This window comes from Rhinopithecus bieti, unplaced genomic scaffold (genome assembly GCF_001698545.2).
Source record: "Rhinopithecus bieti isolate Rb0 unplaced genomic scaffold, ASM169854v2 scaffold_34281, whole genome shotgun sequence".
Taxonomy (NCBI): Eukaryota; Metazoa; Chordata; class Mammalia; order Primates; family Cercopithecidae; genus Rhinopithecus; species Rhinopithecus bieti.
This window is the reverse complement of record NW_016814762.1, coordinates 514,419-532,688: the sequence shown is the minus strand read 5'-3', so window position 1 is coordinate 532,688 and position 18,270 is coordinate 514,419. Positions and strand designations below refer to the sequence as shown.

The following is an 18,270-nucleotide window of genomic DNA, read 5'->3' as shown; positions in this document are numbered from 1 at the left end:
AGTACCACTTAATTCATCCACTCACAAAAGCTCCCATAGTGTGTGTTGGCCTCTTTCTTTGTTCCTGGGCTGCTTTCTTATGATTTTTATGCTGCTCTACCTGTAATCACACGTTCTATACCTTCAAGTCTGTTTTGGAGGATTCAATTGTGGAGATTGGGAACCGCCAGAAAAGAATATTTTGATATTTTCAGTCTTTAAAATACTTCTCACACACTGTAATCTTTAAATCACCTCTGAGAACTAGGTAAGTGATCTCAAATAATAAACAAGTCAGAAAAATTTTGCTTAAGCAAAGGATTTCTGAATTTTGTTTTGTTTTGACCCTTATAGTGAGGGTGCGTTTTGTACAGATTGGCTCTTCCTTTGTTTTTCTTCTTTTATCTGCTTAAAATGAGGGTATTAGTGTTCATAGAGACTACATGCAGATTTTTCCCTTCTAAGAAGGTTAGGTCCTTTTGCTTGAAGTTGTACAACAGAGGCCAAGAATAATTCCTTATAGGCAAAAAGATGAGAGTTTGCCTATTTCGTTATTGTGTTTTAGACTCTTGGGGCATCTGAATGCTTTAGCCAATACTGCAAAACTGACCAGTGGTGACTCTTCTTTTGTGTAGTGACTTTCAAACATTTTTGACAACTTCGTACAATAAAAACCAAGGTTTATGTTGTGACCCAGTACACAAAAAATATATACATATGCAACAAATGTTAAAGTCTCACAAACCAATTCTTAACCTTTATTAGAGGAAACGCAGCCTGCTATCTTCTATTTTGTTCTATTTTTTTCTCTTTTTTTCCTTTTTTTTGAGACGGAGTCTCGCTCTGTCACGCAGACTGGAGTGCAGTGGTGCGATCTCGGCTCACTGCAAGCTCCACCTCCGAGGTTCACGCCATTCTCCTGCCTCAGCCTTCCAAGTGGCTAGGACTACGGGCCCTGCCGCCACACCCAGCTAATTTTTTTTTGTATTTTTAGCAGAGACAGGGTTTCTCCATGTTAGCCAGGATGGTCTCAATGTCCTGACCTCATGATCCGCTCGTCTCAGCCTCCCAAAGTGCTAGGATTACAGGCGTGAGCCACTGCGCCTGGCCTATTTCTTTCTCTTTTTAAAAATACTAGTTTCAACTTGAATTGATTTCATAAATTTCTGATGGATGTGAACTTTAGTTTAAAAAATACTCCTCCAGCCGGGTGTGGTGGCTCACGCCTGTAATCCTAGCACTTTGGGAGGCTTAGGTGGGCAGATCACCTGAGGCCAAGAGTTTGAGACCAACCTGGCTAACATGGTTGAAACTCCATCTCTACTAAAAATACAAAAACTAGCCAGGCGCAGTGGCGGGTGCCTGTAGTCCCAGCTACTAGGGAGGCTGAGGCAGGAGAATCACTTGAACCCGGGAGGCAGAGGTTGCAGTGAGCAGAAATTGTGCCACTGCACGCCAGCCTGGGTGACAGAGTGAAGACTCCATCTCAAAAAAAAAAATACTCCTTCATGACTCAGATTTGTCTGTACATACAGTTTTCTGGGCTGCTACCCTTAGAGATTTTGATTTTGTGGTTTGAGTTTATATTTTTATAAAGCATTCAGGAGTTTATATTTTTATCAGTTGCCCAGATAATTCTGATGTAGCCTTAGCCAAGTATTTGGGAACTACTAGTAGATACAATGTAATAAAAACTAGTTTATTTAAAGCTAAATTTATCCCTTAAAACCACTGAAAACCATAATTGTAACTCTTAAAGTTATTGCCCTTCAAATTTTTAAAAAATCATCTTAGTACCTAAGCTATCTGAACTCCAATATTTATATTATCTAGTAAAATGTGGAGAGCCATTTTATGCAGTGATTGACAAGTAAAAGACAGTTAAATTTCTTTTGCTTATAGAAAAAAAACAGGCTGGACACTGTAGTAGATTAAGTTCACCCTCTGGTTTGTTCCATTCAGTAGTGATGTTGTCTTCTTTGACACAGACCAATTTATATCTGACTTGGAACACCAGCCATCAGGTTCAGCAGAGAAATGGCCTAACCACAGTGTGCTCTCATGTCCAGCTCCTTTCTGGAGAATCTAGAGGGTGAGTGTTGATTGAAATGTGTCATTGTTTTTGTGCCCAAGTCTGGTATTTGCATGCAGTGGCTGGATTTGCATGTGCTACAGAGGAGGGGGTATGCACGGGCACTTTTGTAGGCCCACTCATTATCTTTGGAACTACACTTTGACTAAAAGACTCTGCTTTTTAAACTTAACCACACTCAGGCTCTTACACTTGTTCTTATGATTTTATTATTGAATGAAAGGCAAGTGTTGACTTAGATTTATTAGACCAAAGCAGAAAGAGGTTCCTTATCTGTGAATTCTATGGTTTGGGTGCTGAGTAAATTTGGTTGCTGATCAGGTTTGTAAGCCTACTCATTCCTGGTCAAGTACTCTTAGGTTTTGATGTGAATGAAATCAGGAAATTTTGTCCATTTTTCAGAGGCAACCCAGAATATTTATCCCTAGCCTGCCCTGTGGGCCCATGTTTGCACTTCTGGTAGTCCTCTAGGGCTCTACTTGGAAGGAAGCTATAGCACTAGAACCAGTTAGTCTGTGTCTAGGCTTAGGCTTCTAGACTCAGCAGCCAAGGAGGAACGAAGCTATTCCTTGCTGTCATGTTGGCTCCTTTCTTCAAATACTGTCAAAGCCACTTAAGAAAATATGTGATAGAAATTATAAATATACAGATTATAACTTCCTAAATGCCATTTGAATTTTATTTTAAAATGAATTTGGATTTGGAAGGGGCCTTGGAAATCATGTTCACTACCCAAACCTTTGTATTTAGGTTTCTGCAGCCTCCTGATGACTTATCAGGCAAGATACCAAAACCCTGGCTTCTCCCAGAGCTGGGCCTACCCTGGTCTCACATCATTCTTGTCCAGCCATGAGAGGAGTGGTAACTTAATTCCTGCATTGAATGTATATAACACTCTCAGGAGAGTTATAACCAGAGGATTTAAAATAATTTCCTCATATTAAGGGTGAGAAAATAAGTCGCAGAAAAATTAGTTAAGTCACCTGAGTCACATCACAGCCAAACCAAGACTAAAACTTATTTCTTCCAGGGTTTAGCCCAGTGTGCTTCCCATGTGTGAAGCAACAAGTTGGTCACTAATAATCTTGGTATGAAGGAAATATTTCTGTGAAGTGAAGGGATCAATGGATGACCAAGTGAATAAGGGTGAGAACATAGAAGAAACAGCAGTGTGGTAGACAACTCCTTTAAGATGTTAAGCCATGAAAGAAAGAATTAGATACAGAGGGGAATGTGGGGTCCAGTGTTTTTATTTGCTTGCTTGCTTGCTTGCTTGCTTGCTTGCTTTTTTGAGATAGAGAGATTTACACTTTTTTTTTTTTTTTGCGATGGAGTCTCCCTCTGTCACCTAGGCTGGAGTACAGTGGCATGATCTCGGCTCACTGCAAGCTCCACCTCCCGGGTTGATGCCTTTCTCCTGCCTCAGGCTCCCGAGTAGCTGGGACTACAGGCACCCACCTCCATGCCCGGCTAATTTTTTGTATTTTTAGTAGAGACGGGGTTTTACCGTGTTAGCCAGGATGGTCTCCATCTCCTGACCTCGTGATCCGCCCGCCTCAGCCTCCCAAAGTGCTGGGATTATGGGCGTGAGCCACCGTGCCCAGCTGAGATTTACACATATTAAGTGCTGATGAGAAGGATCTGGGGAGATGAGTTGATAGGGACAAAGAAGTGCAGAAAATTGATGCAGCAAGGTGTTCAAGAGCATCCAGAGCACAGGTAGTGGAATGGATCCTGTAGATTTTTGGGTCTGGAGCTTAGGTTTGGCCCTTAGAGATAGTAGATTTGGGAGTCAACAGTGAACAAGATTATTCAGAGGAAAATGTACCAAGTGAGAAAACAAAATAGGGATGAGGATTCTTCTGATAATTTTGAAATGCTTCTGAGTCCCCACATCTTAAGCCAAATTGAGAGAAGTTGTTTATTTTTTCACATTTCAGCTTTTGCTGATAGAAAAGATTACATGCTGATACTTGAATATACTTTCAAGTACCTGTGTACTGTTTACTCAGCTGGAGATTTAATGTTTGTCTTTGTAGAATGTTTTCAGTTAAAAACATTCCTAGAGGAAAGATTGTTATGACACTGATTATAGCATCACACAAAGAAGAGGTTTCCTTTTTTTTTTTTTTTCTTGAGAGAGTCTCGCTCTGTCACCCAAGCTGGAGTGCATTGGCACCATACTGGCTCACTGCAACCTCTGCCTCCCAGGTTCAAGCAATCCTCCTGCCTCAGCCTCCCATGTAGCTAAAATTACAGTCACCTACCACCACACCTGGCTAATTTTTTTTGTATTTTTAATAGAGATGGGGCTTCACCATGTTGGCCAGGCTGGTTTTAAACTCGTGACCTCAAGTGATCCACCAACCTTGGCCTCCCAAATTGCTAGGATTATAGGCGTGAGCCACCACACCCGGCCAAGAAGAGGTTTCTTAAAAAGGAAGTAGTCTTAAAAGGACTAATTTTCCCCCTCAGTCCATTGGGTGGGGGGAAAAGGTATAATGATTTTCCTTTACTAATATTAGAGCTAATGTTAAAAGTGAATCTCTGATCTATTGCTGGTGAAATTTTTTATATTAAAAAAAGTGAAGGATATCTTCAAATCATTGTGCATGTGTTTTTAATCTGTCCAATGGTAGGAAGCTGTCTAGAATCCAGGGTAAAATTTAAGATAACTTAGTTAAAAATCTATCAGTCCACCCCATTGTAAGAAGTAAAAAGAAGAGGCCGGGCGTGGTGGCTCAAGCCTGTAATCCCAGCACTTTGGGAGGCCCAGACGGGCGGATCACGAGGTCAGGAGATCGAGACCATCCTGGCTAACACGGTGAAACCTCGTCTCTACTAAAAGAATACAAAAAAAAAAACTAGCCGGGCGAGGTGGCGGGCGCCTGTAGTCCCAGCTACTCAGGAGGCTGAGGCAGGAGAATGGCGTAAACCCAGGAGACAGAGCTTGCAGTGAGCTGAGATCCGGCCACTGCACTCCAGCCTGGGCGGCAGAGCGAGACTCCGTCTCAAAAAAAAAAAAAAAAAAAAAAAAAAAGAAAAAAAAAAATAATTAGGCTTGGATGCAGTAGCTCATGCCTGTAATCCCAACATCTTGGGAGGCCGAGGCAGGCGATTGCTTGAGCCCAGGAGTTTGAGACCAGCCTGGGCAACATGGCGAAACCCCGTCTTTCCAAAAAAAAATACAAAAATTAGCTGGGCATGGTGGCTTATGCCTATAGTCCCAGCTACTCGGGAGGCTGAGGCAGGACGATCCCTTGAGCATGGGAGGTGAGGTTGCAGTGAGGCAGGATCACGTCAGTTCACTCCAGCCTTCGAGATCGTGCCACTGCACTTCAGCCTGGGCAACAGAGCAAGACTCTAGTCTCTGTCTCAAAAAAAAAAAAAAAAATCTGGCATAAAAGAGTTCAAGCTGGTTTTCTTGCTTACAATACTTATTCTTCCTGTGTTATAATTATGGTGGTAAGTTTTAGTTTTGTTAATAGTATTAGCTAAGTTAGTATAATGGAGATCTCAAAGAAATTTATTTCTCTCACACCTCATGATAATTCAGAGATCAAGATTCCTTTCAATTTGTTGTTCCTCTTTCTCTTTAGGTTTTGTCAAAGCAGAGAAACCACTTAGTCATGACTGAGTCTTAGCCCCAGGAAGGGATGGGAAAAGGGGAGGAACAAAGAAGCCAAGGAAGTGATGAGGAAGATACATACGTCACTTTTGTTCACATTTCATCGAAGAAAACGAGTTACATGGCCCATACCTAGCTACAATGGGGAAGCCCAGAAATATACTCTGTAGCTGGGTGTCAGTGTGACTTACTAAACCTCAATTACTGTGGAAGAATGAATTAAGATAATTAGCAGCCTATCATAGATACCTTCTAAATTTTCAGGAACTTATTTCTGTCTGTAGCTTGAAAAGTCAAATTAATGTTTTTTTGGTTTTTCCTTTTTTTTTGTTTTATTTGGAGACAGGGTCTCGCACTGTTGCCTAGGCTTGAGTGCAGTGGTGCGCGATCATAGCTTGCTGCAGCCTGGAACTCACTGGGTTCAAGTGATCCTCCTGCTTCAACCTCCCAAAGTGCTGGGATTACAAGCATGAGTCACCACACCTAGCCAAATTAATCAGATTTTGAAAAATCCAAATTAATTCCTCAACTCATGCCATAAATAGGTGAATTCAGGCCAGACATGGTGGCTCTCGCCTATTATCTCAGCATTTGAAAGGCCGAGGCAGACAGATGACTTGAGTTCAGGAGTTTGAGACCAGCCCGGGCAACATGGCAAACCCCTGTCTCTACAAAAAATTTAAGAAAAAATTAGCCGGGTGTGGTGCTGCTTAGGTTACAGGTTGCAGTGAGCCAAGATTGTGCCACTGCACTCAAGCCTGTGCGACAGAATGAGACCCTCTCAAAAAAAAAAAAAAGATGAATTCAGTATTTCCTGTATTTAGTTTAGATGGTGCTTTTATAACAATTGCATACATGTAGGCTTCATTTTAAAAAAACATTTAATCTTTATTTTATAAAAACAACATCTCGGCTGGGCATGGTGATTCATGCCTGTAATGCCAGCGCTTTAGGAGGCTGAGGCAAGGTGGGAGGATCAGTTGAGGCCAGAAGTCCAAGACCAGCCTGGGCAACATAATAAGACCCTGTCTCTATCCTCCCCAAAAATAAATTAGCTGGGCCGGGAGCGGTGGCTCACGCCTGTAATCCCAGCTACTCGGGAGGCTGAGGCGGGAGAATTGCTTGAACCCGGGAGGTGGAGGTTGCAGTGAGCTGAGATCATGCCACTGCACTCCAGCCTGGGTGACAGACTCCATCTCAAAAAAAATAAAATAAATTAGCTGGGCATAGTGGCACATGGCCTGCAGTCTCAGCTACTTGGGGTAGGGGTATGAAGCAGGAGGATCACTTGAGCCTAGGAGATCATGGCTGCAGTGAGCTATGATCACACCACTTCACTCTAGCCTGGGTGGCAGGCTAATACACTCTCCTAAAATAATAATAGTAATAATAATAATAATAAAATAACACCTTCACAAAATTGTTTACCCGGGGAATGAATACCTTTAATCTTCAGGCTCAGGAAAAGAAAGAAAAGATTAATGTGACCAAACTTTGATGAATGTTCATTGTAGCTTCAAGAGGAAATAACATATAAATGGAGTCTAATAATACCCAAAAATCCTTTACAAAATTGCAAATTAGAAAGGTCCGTTGGGATTTTGTGTATGTGGCAATGTGTATCTACTCCCTTCAAAGAGGGAGTGCCCTGGGTTACCCTACCCTTCTCTACCTGGTTGTGAGGTTCCATACTATATACTTGTCAGTTCTAACTTTGAATTCTTAAGCATGGGAAATAGCTCTAAATAAGAGGCTTGTTGGTACTCAAGCACCTCATTCTTGTGTGTAGAAGTAGCATTCCAGTGGACTGCCAATTTGAACATTTCTTGAATAGGAACATTTTTTTCTTACAGCAAACATTATTGATAGCTCTGACTCTACTTTTGTTGTGGTGGCACAGGCAAATTCAGATGTTGAGGTAGTGGAAGTCACAGATGGTGGCTGCCAAAAGTGTGCCAGATCCTGTGACCTACATAACCTGTTAGCAACCTTATTGAGGACTGTTCACTCTTGTTCTAGGCTTTTAATTCACTTTGCTCTTTAAAGGGAGGAAAATGAGGGCCGGGTGCAGTGACTTATGCCTGTAATCCACAGCACTTTGGGAGGCCGAGGTGGGCGGATTACGTGAGGTCAGGAGTTTGAGACCAGTCTGGCCAACATGGCAGAAAACCTGTTTCTACCAAAAATACAAAAATTAGCTGGGTGGGAGGTAGAGGTTGCAGTGAACCAAGATCATACCACTGCACTCTAGCCTGGGTGACAGAGTGAGACTCCATCTCAAAAAAAAGTTGGGAAGAAAGATGATAAAATTGTACATTAGGGGCATAAACAATTCCTTATACTCTTATCTTAATTTGGTGAAAAAATAGGAAGCCACATCACATACTTAGTGGACTAGGGTTTATTTTTACTTTTTTTTTAAGAGAGAGGCAAATTGTCACGGCCGGGGCGGGGTGGCTCACGCATGTAATCCCAACACTTTGGGAGCAAGGCGTGATCACGAGTCAGCGAGATCAAGACCTATCCTGACTAACATGGTGAAACCCGTCCTCTTACTAAAAAATATACCAAAAAAAAAAAAATAAATAGCCGGGATTGTGGTGGCACTATAGTCCCAGCATACCGGGAGGCTGAGGCAGGAGAATGTTGGGAACCCGGAGTGGAGCTGCAGTGAGCGAGACACCACTGCACTCCAGCCTGAGAGACGAGCAAGACGTCTCAAAAAAAAAAAAAAAAAAAAAAAAAAAATTTGTCCTTTTGTTTGTTGGCCAGGCTATTCTTGAACTCCTGGCCTCAAACAGTCTTCCTGCCTTGGCTTCCCATAGTGTTGGGATAACAGGCATGAGCCATGGCACCTGGCCTGGATTACAGTTTAAATAAATCAGCAAATTCATGCATATATCCATTCAAAATGACTTGAAAAATTAAATTGTAAGCAGTATTTTTAACAACTTAAAAATTGTGCTTATCAAGATTGTTAATGACTTAAATTTACATTACATCATAGATTTGTTTACCATTAATAATTTTGACTTGCTTCATTTGAGACCTATGTTTTGGCTAGTCCCAGCAGGAAGATATCTGAGGAATCTAGAGGCGAGAGCCTGAACCCAGAGCCCTCAGCTCGAGGGAGAAGTGAGGGAGAAGGAAAGCAGAGGACTTGCATGATTAACACTTGGTTCAAGTTATTGCTAAAGGTCTGTGAAAGCACTTTGTTGCAGTTCTGACTCCCTAGCCTAAAATTCATATTCAGTGGTCACCTGTAGCAATTACGTGAGCATGATTTTTGTTGTCATTGTTCCAAGTCCCCAAACTGTATTAAAGATTCAGTTGGCAAGTAATTCTATTTAGTACTCAATTTATGTAAGCACTAGGGATTCCGGGGAAAACAAGATAGAGAAAGTCTGCCCCATCGGAACTTAAATCTTCTGACTGCTGGGGAATTTATAAATAAGTGAATCCCGTAGTATAATGTATGATTGAGTATAGTCGGCTTGAGTGCTACTTTGTGGAAAATCTTCTGACTTTAACATAGTCTTAAAATCCTAAACTGCCAGGAACTTTCCAGGTTCCTTCAGCTAAGTAAGGTGAGGCACACCAGGCAAAGGAACAGCAGAGCTTTGATAAGGGGGAGCAGAAATAACACAGCATTGAACAAGCTTCTGTTATAAACAATACCACATGCCTATTTTAGAAAATGATGGTTTCATCTTTACGTAAGTGTACTTGGTAAGTGGATGGACAGTGCTCGATATGGACCCTCATCGTCAGGAAAATATAAGCATTGACTTCTTACAAGACATAGAACAGCACCTCAGCTGGCTGCAGTGGCTCACGCCTGTAATCCTAGTACTTTGGGAGGCTGAGGCGGGAGGATCACTTGAGCCCAGGAGTTTGAGACTAGCTTGGGCAACATGGCGAGACCTCGTCTCTGCAGAAAAAAAAAAAAAAATCCAAAAATTAGCCAGTCGTGGGCATGGTAGCACATCCCTGTAGGCCCAGCTACTCAGGAGGCTGAGGTGTGTAAGATCACCTGAGCCCAGGAATTCAAGGCTGCAGTGAGCCATGATTGTGCCCCCTGCACTCCAGCCTGGGCAACAGAGTGAGTACTCTATTGCCAAAAAAAAAAAAAGAGGGAGAGAAAACACATCATGTGGTTTTTGATGATAAAGCACCATTTTAAATCAGTTTGTAGTTTTAAAACTTGAGCAATGAAATACAAATTGTAAAAAGTATTTTTCATAGCAGCCTGGAACATCTTTAAAGTTACCGCCTTTGGAAGTGATAAGTGATAAGAAAAGATGATTTGATTGTGAGCCAGGTGCTTGCTTATATATTTGGCTTTTTGCCACTGCTATAACCCCTGCCTGAAATAGACACTGTGAAAATCAAATGACATGCATTAGTTTTAACATTCTGTGGTCCCCTTCCTACCTACCACCTAATGAACTTTCACTGTGCTTGTTCTAAATAGCTTCCAAGTGATTGTATTGAATTAGGGTCCATTTATTCAGTCATCAGGAATGGATGTTTCCTCAGTGGCAAGGTTCTTGCCTTTTGGGAGCTCATAGCCTATTTGGGAGACATAATGATGAGGAGGAATGTTAGAAGTCATGCACAGAGATTTGTGGGCCATCCTTGTGCTCCCTCTTAGCACAAGACTAGCCTGTAGAACCCCCAGAATCTACATGGAAAACACTGTTCCTTATATTTTTTGTGGCTTGAAATAACAGGTACCAAGGGCTGCCTTGCCTTCTTATGCTCCCTTTATATTCCCTCTCTGTATACTATATAAGAGGTATTTTTCCTCTCCATTGTACTGATGAGGAAACTGAAGAGAAAAATATATTATTATGCAAAGCACCCTCACAACTTTTCATTTACAAAGAAGCTATTCCAGTGAGTTATTTTTAGAAAGTCAGGAGTAAGTTTAGTTTATATTCCATTATTCTTTGCAGCATCCATTATGAATGGTTAATAAATCCTAGCCTGGCAAATTTACTTAAATATTATCTGACAGGTCAGGCACAAAGGCTCACACCTGTATTCCCAGCCCTATGGGAGGACTGCTTGAGGCCAGGAGTTAAGAGATCAGCTTTGGCAAAATAGCAAGACCCTGTCTCTATAAAAAAAAATTTAAAAATCAGCCAGGTGTGGTGGTGTGTGCCTACAGTCCCACCTATTAGGTTGGTGCAGAAGTAATCACGGTTCTTGCCATTAGAAGTAATGCCAAAAACCACAGTTACATTTGTATCAACTGAATACTTGGGAGGCTGAGGTGGGAGGATGGCTTGAGCCCAGGAGTTCGAGTTTGAGCTATGATTGCACCACTGCGCTCCAGTCTGGGTAACAGAGCGAGACCCTGTCTCTTAAAAAACAAAACACCGGGCACAGTGGCTCACACCTGTAATCCCAGCACTTTGGGAGGCTGAGGCAGGTGGATCATGAGGTCAGGAGTTAGAGACCAGCCTGGCCAAGATGGTGAAACCCTGTCTCTACTAAAAATAGAAAAATTAGCCAGGTGCGATGGTGGGCACCTGTAATCCCAGCTGCTCTGGAGGCTGAGGCAGGAGATGAACCCGGGAGACAGAGGTTGCAGTGAGCCAAGATTGTGCCACTGTATTCTAGCCTGGGCGACAGAGGAAGACTCCATCTCAAAAAAAAAAAATCTGACAAAGTGCTTTATCAATCTGTATCTTAAAAAATTGCTTATTGCTGGCCAGGCGCGGAGGCTCACGCCTGTAATCCCAGCACTTTGGGAGGCCGAGGCAGGTGGATCACGAGGTCAGGAGATTGAGACCATCCTGGCTAACACGGTGAAACCCGGTCTCTACTAAAAATACAAAAAATTAGCCAGGTGCGGTGACAGGAGCCTGTAAAAAAAAAAAAAAAAAAGGCTTATCACTTACAGATTATTAGCTCACCAGTATTGATTAATCTTCACTGTTTTGTAGAGTCCTTTGGCTTCAAGTCCCTACTTCTTTACTATTCTACATTCAGCACTAACCACCGCCAAGCCAAATCTTTTTTTTTTTCTTGAGAGTCTTACTCTGTTGCCCAGGCTGGAGTGTGGTGGTGCGATCTTGGCTCACTGCAACCTCCGCCCCCCAGGTTCAAGTGATTCTCTTGCCTCAGTCTCCTGAGTAGCTGGGATTACACTCGCCTGCCACCATGCCCAGCTAATTTTGTATTTTAGTAGAAACGGGGTTTCACTATCTTGGCCAGGCTGGTCTTGAACTCCTGACCTTGTGATCCACCTGCCTCAGCCTCCCAGAGTGCTGGGTTTACAGGAGTGAGACACTGCACCCAGCCTTCATCCTTTATTTCTCTGCATACCTTTGAGTACTGCCACTTGAAAATTGTCTGCTGACATAAAACTGTTGACTACTGCAGCTAAAAGACATCGTACTAATCCAACACTGTCATAGTACAAATAAAGGGAGTTTTAGATATATGAAATAATTTGTCCAAGGACACAACGTGAAGTTAGTGGCAGAGCCTGAATTCAAACCAAAGCTAATTTCTAGGCCACTCCTCTACTCACATATTTGCCTTCCCAGGTCCTATCTTCTCATCAGAGCACAATGATACTACTCCCACTTATTATTATCAGCCTCTGCTTTTCAGTGATATAACTTCTGTGCAAAATTTCCCCCATGCCTCTAGGTCTCTAGTGAGTATGAATATACCTAAATCTCTTCTTGTTCTGATCATTGATTGTAGCCCCATGCCCACTGATTTTTCCATTTGGAGTTTCTAATTTCTAATTCCAGACCTAACCTACCACCTTCCTCCTCTGAACTCCTCCTTCCCTGTTGTGACTGCACTATTGTTTTCTCTTCTAGTCTCAAAACTTTAGTGGTGGTAAATCACCACTTCTTTTATCTCCTTACCATCACACTTGCTCTCCCTCCCACTAGGATCACCACATTTTACCCAGCTCCTTTGCATTTTCTTTATCTCAGTCATTTCCTTCCATCTCTGTATTTTGACTTCTAAGAACACAACTGGTATTTTGAGGCTGATTCCACGAGCATGTAACTTTAAGGCAAATTATGTGACCTGTCAAAGCCTCAGTTAATTCATCTGTAAAGTGAGATAATAAAGTATTGTGAAGATTAACTGAAATAAGATTTCAGTTGTAAAACCTAAACTATAAATGCTCAGTAAATATTTGTGGAATTAGTAAATATATATATGTATTTGGCTTCTAGTCCCTACTTCTTTACTGTTCTACATTCAGTACTAACTACATTCAGTACACATACACACACACACACACACACACACACACACATATATATATATTTTTTTTTAGACAGAGTTTCTCTCTTGTCTCCCAGGCTGGAGTGCAATGGCGCCATCTCGGCTCACTGCAACCTCCACCTCCTGGGTTCAAGCAGTTCTCCTGCCTCAGCCTCCCAAGTAGCTGGGACTACAGGCGTGCATCACTACACCCTGCTAACTTTTTGGTATTTTTAATAGAGATGGGATTTCACCATGTTGGCCAGGCTAGTCTCAAACTCCTCACCTCAGGTGATCCACCCGCCTTGGCCTCCCAAAGTGCTGGGATTACAGGTGTGAGCCACCACGCCCGTCCTGAATTAGTAGTGTTTTTGTTTTTGTTTTGAGACGAAGTTTCACTTTTGTCCCCCAGTCTGGAATGCAATGGCGTGATCTCGGCTCACTGCAACCTCTGCCTCCCAGATTCAAGCAATTCTCCTGCTTCAGCCTCCTGAGTAACTGGGATTACAGGCGCGTACCACCACACCCAGCTAATTTTTTGTATTTTAAGTAGAGACAGGGTTTCACCATGGCCAGGCTGGTCTTGAACTTCTGACCTCAGGTGATCTGCCCTCCTCGGCCTCTTAGAGTGCTGGGATTACAGGCATGAGCCACTGCGCCCGGCCTTTTTTTTTTTTTTTTTTAGATGGAGTCTTGCGTTGTCGCCCAGCCTGGACTGCAGTGGCACAATCTTGGCTCACTGCAACCTCCACATCCTGGGTTCAAGCAACTGAATTAGTAAATATTAATTCCCTTCTTATAGCCATATGAGTTTGAGAAATTTTTGTTCTTAACTGTGGTAAACTAGAAAAATATTAGATGTTAATACTTGCAAGATTTTTTAAATGTTTGTTAGTGTTTCTTTGCTCTATGATCACATCAAATTCTAAGTATAGAAAACTTTTTGTTTTGGTCTATTTTTGTTTATAACAGCTGTAACGAGATATAATTCACATACCATAAAATTTGTCCTTAAAGGCCGGGTGCAGTGGCTCACACCTGTAATCCCAGCACTTTGGGAGGCTGAGGTGGGTGGATCACGAGGTCAGGAGTTTGAGACCAGCCTGGCCAACATAGTGAAACCCTGTCTCTACTAAAATACAAAATATTAGCTGGGCGTGGTGGTGGGTGCCTGTAATCCCAGCTACTTAGGAGGCTGAGACAGGAGAATTGCTTTGAACCCAGGAGGCAGAGGTTGCAGTGAGCTGAGATCACGTCACTGCACTCCAGTCCAGGCGACAGTTCGAGACTCTGTCTCAAAAACGAAAAAAAAATTTATCCTTAAAAGTATACAACTGAGTGGTTTTTAGTATAGTCAGAGTTTTGCAACTATTACTAGTATCTATTTTATTTTATTAATTAATTTATTTTTTGAGACAGAGTCTCACTGTTGTTTCCCAGACTGGAGTGCATGGTGCAGTCTCGGCTCACTGCAACCTCCACCTCCCGGGTTCAAGTGATTCTCCTGCCTCATCCTCCCAAGTAGCTGGGATTACAGGCATGCACCACCACACCCGGCTAATTTTGTATTTTTAGTAGAGACGGGGTTTCTCCGTTTTGGTCAGACTGGTCTCAAGCTCCCGACCTCAGGTGACCCGCCCGCCTCAGCCTCCCAAAGTGCTGGGATTACAGGCATGAGACACCGCACCTGGATACTTGTACCTAATTTTATAACTCTATTTTCATTACTCTGAAAAGAAACTCCATACCCATTAGTAATCACTCCCCGTTTCTCCCTCTCCACAACCTGTAATCTCTTTTCTGTCTCTATGGATTGGCCTGTTCTGGACATTTCATATAAATGGAATTGTATATGACCTTTCGTATCTGGCCTCTTTGACTTAGCAGACTGTTTTCAAGGCTCAAGCATATATCAGAACTTCATTACATTTCAAGGCTGATACTCCATTTTATGGATAGAGACAACTTACCGTTTATCCATTCATCATTTGGTAGACATTTGGATTGTTTCCACTTTTTGGCTATTATTAATAATGCTGCTGTGAACATTTGAAAGTTTTTATTGTGGACATATGTTTTCACTTCTCTTGTATATATGCCTAGGAGTGGAATTAGCGTAGAGTTTAGTTGATAAGGCAAGGAATGAAATGATATGAGAACTAAAGTTTCTTATTTGGGGGATTTGGGATGTTCCCTTCTATGTTAGTTCCATAAGATGGAAATTCTTTGCTCTGGACCTCACAGAGCACTGTACCTCCCTGAGGTGCTTGGAACATCAGAGAAATTAACAGAAAAGCTAGAGCCTCCAATCAGAAAAGACCACAAACAACAGAAATGCCCCCACATAATAAAGAGTGCTTGTATTAGGATAGAGTAGCAAAATCACCCCCACATCACAGTGGTTTATTCTGACCAAAGCATTTATTTTCATTCCATTTACATAGGAGGTGGCATTGTAGAAAATAAAAACTTTCTCAAAGAGATACGAATTAAAGAAAAGTTAGAGTAAGGTGAATACTTATTTAAAAGTACCTTTAGAGTGAGGGTAAGCCCCCTTCCCAACCCAAAATGAACTGAATGAGAGGGAGAGAAAAAGAGGTCCGGAGCAGTTTGTGGAGTGATGTTTCCATCTCTAATGCCACTTAGCTCAGGAGTAGGCTTCAGATACTGCCTTTATCTTTACAGGAAGCCATGGGAAGGGAAATGTCTGAGGTAGAGCTCAGCGCTTCGCATCATAAGGCTAGTCACTCAGAGGTCACTAATCATTCTCCCTTTTCTTGTTTTTCAGTGAACGAGATAATTGGGAGAGACATGTCCCAGATTTCTGTTTCCCAAGGAGCAGGGGTGAGCAGGCAGGCTGCCCTCCCGAGTCCTGAGTCCCTGGATTTAGGAAGATCTGATGGACTCTAACAGTGCTCACTGCAGCCTTGTGTCCACCACCAACTTCTCAGCATGTTTCTCTCCTTGGACCTTGGGTTTCCAGCTCTGCAGCCTTCAGGTCTGGCACCAGGAGTGGGACTCACCATTTGTGGGGAAAGCAGCGTTCCTCCACCTCAGGCCTTGGGTAGATTTTGTAAAAGAACAGGAGCAGCATAGGCTGTTTGAGCTTTGGGGAAACGAGCTTTGCTTTTTATATATAACTAGGATACTTTTACATGATGGGTGCTTTGAGTGTGAATGCAGCAGGCTCTTGTTTCCGAGGTGCTGCTTTTGCAGGTGACCTGGTTACTTAGGGATGGTGATTTACTGCTTATGTCATTTGAAGGGCCCTTTAGTTTTATGATAATTTTTAAAATAGAACTGATAAACCTTCCAGAAGCAAAAAAAAAAAAAAAAAAAAAAAAAAAAAAAAAAAAAAAAAAGAAAAAGAAAAAGAAAAAAAAAGAAGAAAGAAAAGAAAACAAGAAAAAAATCCCAAGCCCACACCTATGCCTCAGAAAGTCAGCATGTGTCCTAAAGATTTTCATAGATTTATAGGAAATAAAGCCAAATGTAGCTCATACCTCTTTATAAAACTAAACTGTTGTTAGATAAAATGAGAAGAGACCATTCCATCACTGAAGTGTTGGAATATAAAAAGACATTCCAGAGCATAGCCTTTTGGTAACTTTCTAGGTAATCTTGCAATCTCTCCATACTGGCTCCATGTTGAAATTGCTTTTTCCCTCAGGACCCTGGGTTACATGGCTACATTTAAGGTGACTCTGAATGGTGGGGTTTTAGCTTGGTCACTTTCATTTCTTGCCATGATAAAAACTAGTAAGCTGTTCAGTGCTCTTCCTATTTGTGTCATCTGGTCCTAGAACCTTTTCCAAACAGGAGCATCTGCCTTTGGTTGTTCTGTGACCTTTGAAGTCAGCCTCACGGTGGTTTAGGCAGCTTCGTAGTTCTAACTCTTCTCTAGAGGCCAGGCTGTGTGCAGAGCTAAAGCACAGGTGAGCTGTACATCAGCATGGGCAGAGAAAATACAGGACTCCAGATGGGAAGGTTTTAAGAGTCACACTAGCATGGAAGGCTTATCTGCCATTCTGTTTATAGCCCAAAATGATTCTAACCTACCCTGTCCTGTCTGTATGATCTAAAAACCAGCCTTTTCCCCAGAAGGCTCTGAGCACATCCAGAAGTGATAACCTGACCCTCCACACCAAAGACACCCTGGTGCTGCTGCTGGTGAGACTGGTGTCCAAGGCAGGGCCCAGCAGAAACTGCAGCCTGCTGTCTACCAAAGGAGGTACCCAAGTTGGGTACTTAAAAAAAAAACAACCTGCCCTTACCCCTCTCCCTAATGGGATCTTTTACCTGTTCCTAGGCCTATTACAGAGCCTCTGAAGTTTGCAGTATGCTTTCAAATGAAATAACATACTTCCCTTGATTCAGGAAGCAGATTTTTTGAGTGCCTATATGTAAGACAGTGTGCTGGTTAAAGGCCTGATGCTGTTATTCCAGGAGACTGCAGGCCCTTGATGCCAGGACTCTCTCTACTGAGGCCAGTTCAGGCCTGGGAAAGGGAGCTGGCCTATTGCCCACCACCTGTTGTCAGTAGGGTTGGAGCTATTGACTCAGGATGAGGAAGTATGGTCTTTAAAAATATATATATATATATATTTCAGATTTCTCCCCTAAAGTTAGAGAAAAAGGTCTGTCCTTCAGCAGATCACTGTGGCCCCTCTTGGAGCTGGATGGTTTCAAATTTTCTTGAAAAGTAAGTTGTGTCACAGAATGTGGATAGTGAGATTTGCTTCTGGGCCTGTGGTTGGAAGCCCACAGCTTCCTTTGGAGGGGCAAGAAGTTGGCCTCTCGATTGACATTCCAGAGAAATGGCCAGACTTGCCTCTACCCTTTTGCCCCTGGTGTAGCTGCCTCACATGGGGTTATTGCAAGAGTTCCCCTTGCAATACCCTTTGGGGGCTGCTTTGCTGCCCTCAAGAATTAAAAGCCTCTATGATCCAGAGTTGCTATGCACCAAATTTTGATGCCTTCTAAATACCTTGATGCCTGTAGCACTAGAAATGCTTTCCTATTTAAAATAAACATTAAATTTTAAAATAGAGCTTTGTATACTATGTAAGCATTTTTATATCAGCTTTGTAAAAGCTTTGGTGTTAAGAGTCAATATTTTTTGGCTTTGTAGATAAAGACTTAAATTTTTGTGCAACATAGTGGTGTTAAAGCACACATCCATTGGACTATGCAAATCAATTTATAGTAGCAGCACTGAGCAACTGGGCACGTGCTAATATGCACCCCCTCCTACTCTAACTGTGCTAGCTCTTGGGTTGAGGAATGGAGTGAGTAGCCTTCTGCTTACTGGAGATGCACAGAGAAA

General features: G+C 42.3%; 1 protein-coding gene across 1 annotated transcript in view; it reads left to right on the top strand.

The window, feature by feature from the left end:
* The window catches only part of NFATC3 (nuclear factor of activated T cells 3), a 160,956-nt gene extending 142,964 nt beyond the window's left edge, over positions 1-17,992 (top strand). Inside the window, exon 10 of the mRNA XM_017852188.1 lies at positions 15,733-17,992. Within this exon, the coding sequence (XP_017707677.1) occupies positions 15,733-15,854 (122 nt within the window). The 3' untranslated portion in view covers positions 15,855-17,992. The remainder of the gene's footprint in view (positions 1-15,732) is intronic.
* The last annotated feature ends 278 nt before the right edge of the window (positions 17,993-18,270 follow it).